This window comes from Myotis davidii, unplaced genomic scaffold, assembly GCF_000327345.1.
Source record: "Myotis davidii unplaced genomic scaffold, ASM32734v1 scaffold292, whole genome shotgun sequence".
NCBI classification, from domain to species: domain Eukaryota; kingdom Metazoa; phylum Chordata; class Mammalia; order Chiroptera; family Vespertilionidae; genus Myotis; species Myotis davidii.
In genome coordinates, this window is record NW_006285042.1 from 3425564 (window position 1) to 3427457 (window position 1894).

The 1894-nt window shown below is 46.5% G+C and overlaps 1 protein-coding gene across 1 annotated transcript in view; it reads right to left on the reverse strand.

Annotated features, from left to right (window-relative positions):
• The window catches only part of ADAT2 (adenosine deaminase, tRNA-specific 2), a 15973-nt gene extending 14093 nt beyond the window's left edge, over positions 1-1880 (reverse strand). Inside the window, exon 1 of the mRNA XM_006755383.2 lies at positions 1705-1880. Coding sequence (XP_006755446.1) covers positions 1705-1800 — 96 coding nt within the window. The 5' untranslated portion in view covers positions 1801-1880. The remainder of the gene's footprint in view (positions 1-1704) is intronic.
• Between the last annotated feature and the right edge of the window lie 14 nt (positions 1881-1894).

The window sequence follows — 1894 nt, forward strand, 5'->3', positions numbered from 1 at the left end:
CCCATGTTAGGTAATATTTTTTCGCACATAATTTTTTCTAAGGTTGCACAGTGTTCCTCTGTATTCATTTAACTGTTTGACATTTACACTGTTTCAAATCTCCACTATTACAAACAAGTGAAGAACTTCCCTATACAACCCTAACAGATAGATACTATCTGCCCATTTTATAGAAGGCACGAGGCTGGAAGGTCAAGAATCATAGTTTGGGTAGAGAAACTAAGATGGCGGCAGAGATAAAAGGGTTTGCACATAGGCTAGTCTAACCTCTAAGCTCATATGTATAGTATAAAATAATTTGTATTCTGTTTACTGGGCTGTAATATAAAATAGTTTTTTGGGTTTTTTTTTTACTATGATTCACTTTCAAAAAAGTATAAGAAACAAGTTTAGAAGAACATTATGTAACAAATGCATAGATGCTGTAATGCCTCATGGCTTATTGAAAAGTGTTTGGCTGTAACAGTGCATGAATGCGGGGAAAATAATGTGACAAGACAACAGAGCGGTGCCGAAAACAGTTTCATGATTGAATCCCCACTGCCAAGCACAGTGCACTCAAGAAACATCTGTGGAGCGAATGAAGACATAATTATGAATTAACTAGAGGCCCAATGCATGAAATTCGTGCAAGAGGCCTTCCTTGCCCCAGCTGCTGGCACCGGCTTCCCTCTGGCACCCAGGACACGGGCTTCCCGCAGCCCCGGTTTCATCCAGAAGGTAGTCTGGAAGGATGTCTGGTCAATTAGCATATTACGCTTTCATTATTATTGATAAGGTGTCCCCCAAAAATGTATACACACAATGCCTGTAGATTCTATTACGTTTTGAAACACTGCCTTTATTTTTTTAAAAATACATTTTATTGATTTTTTACAGAGAGTAAGGGAGAGGGATAGAGAGTTAGAAACATCGATGAGAGAGAAACATCGATCAACTGCCTCCTGCATACTCCCTACTGGGGGTGTGCTCCTGACCAAGGTACATGCCTTTGACCGGAATAGAACCCGGAAACCTTGAGTCCACAGGCTGAGGCTCCATCCACTGAGCCAAACCGGTTAGCGCTGAAACACTGCCTTTATAATTATTCAAAGTGTGTACACATTTTGGGGGGACACCTGTATATATGCCGAATGCACTTTTATCCTTGTTAAAAAGCTGGCTGACACACGTAAGTGTGGGAAAAGCTTGGATTATACACAAATCTGATTAGAACCCTCCTCAATCAACAGTCCAGGGCAAGGGAAGGCAGCAGGGTGCATGGATGCATGGATGCATGGATGGATGGATGGTAGCATATGGCTGGCTATACAGGGGCTTGGTTTATCTACTCTACCAGAAACATCTTCAGTTTCCTTCCTTCTACGGGGTCAAGGGGTCATAAATACAAAATAATGTGATTTGGCGGATTTGCTAGTGTGTTCACAGTAAAGGGAGCGCTGCACGTATGTGCCAAGAGCAGCTGAATGGGGACATTTGGCGCATACTTCATGCCAGCCAAAAAATAAACAATTTCTGTATTTCCTCTTTTCCTTCCCCAGAGCCACTGTGGGAATGGCCTCAAGCCAGCTGTTTACCCACAGAGCGTGGCGCCAACGAGATTATGGTGACAAGAAAGCACATGGGGCGTTTGCTCAAACGATCAGGCTGGGCAGAGAGCCGGAGACGTTCCCACCCGCGGCAGCGACCTCCCGGGCTCCTCACCATTTGCATGGCCTCCTCCATCCACTTTCCGATCTCCTCCGCTGACACCGAGCACCCGCCGCCGGTAGCTGGCGTGGACGCCTCCTTCGCCTCCATACCGCGCTGGGGCGGCAGCGAGCTCAGCGCCGGAAGCCGGGGCGCCAAGGGAGCCCCCGCCCGGAATCCGGCGCGCACAGGCTGCGGTTTCCGG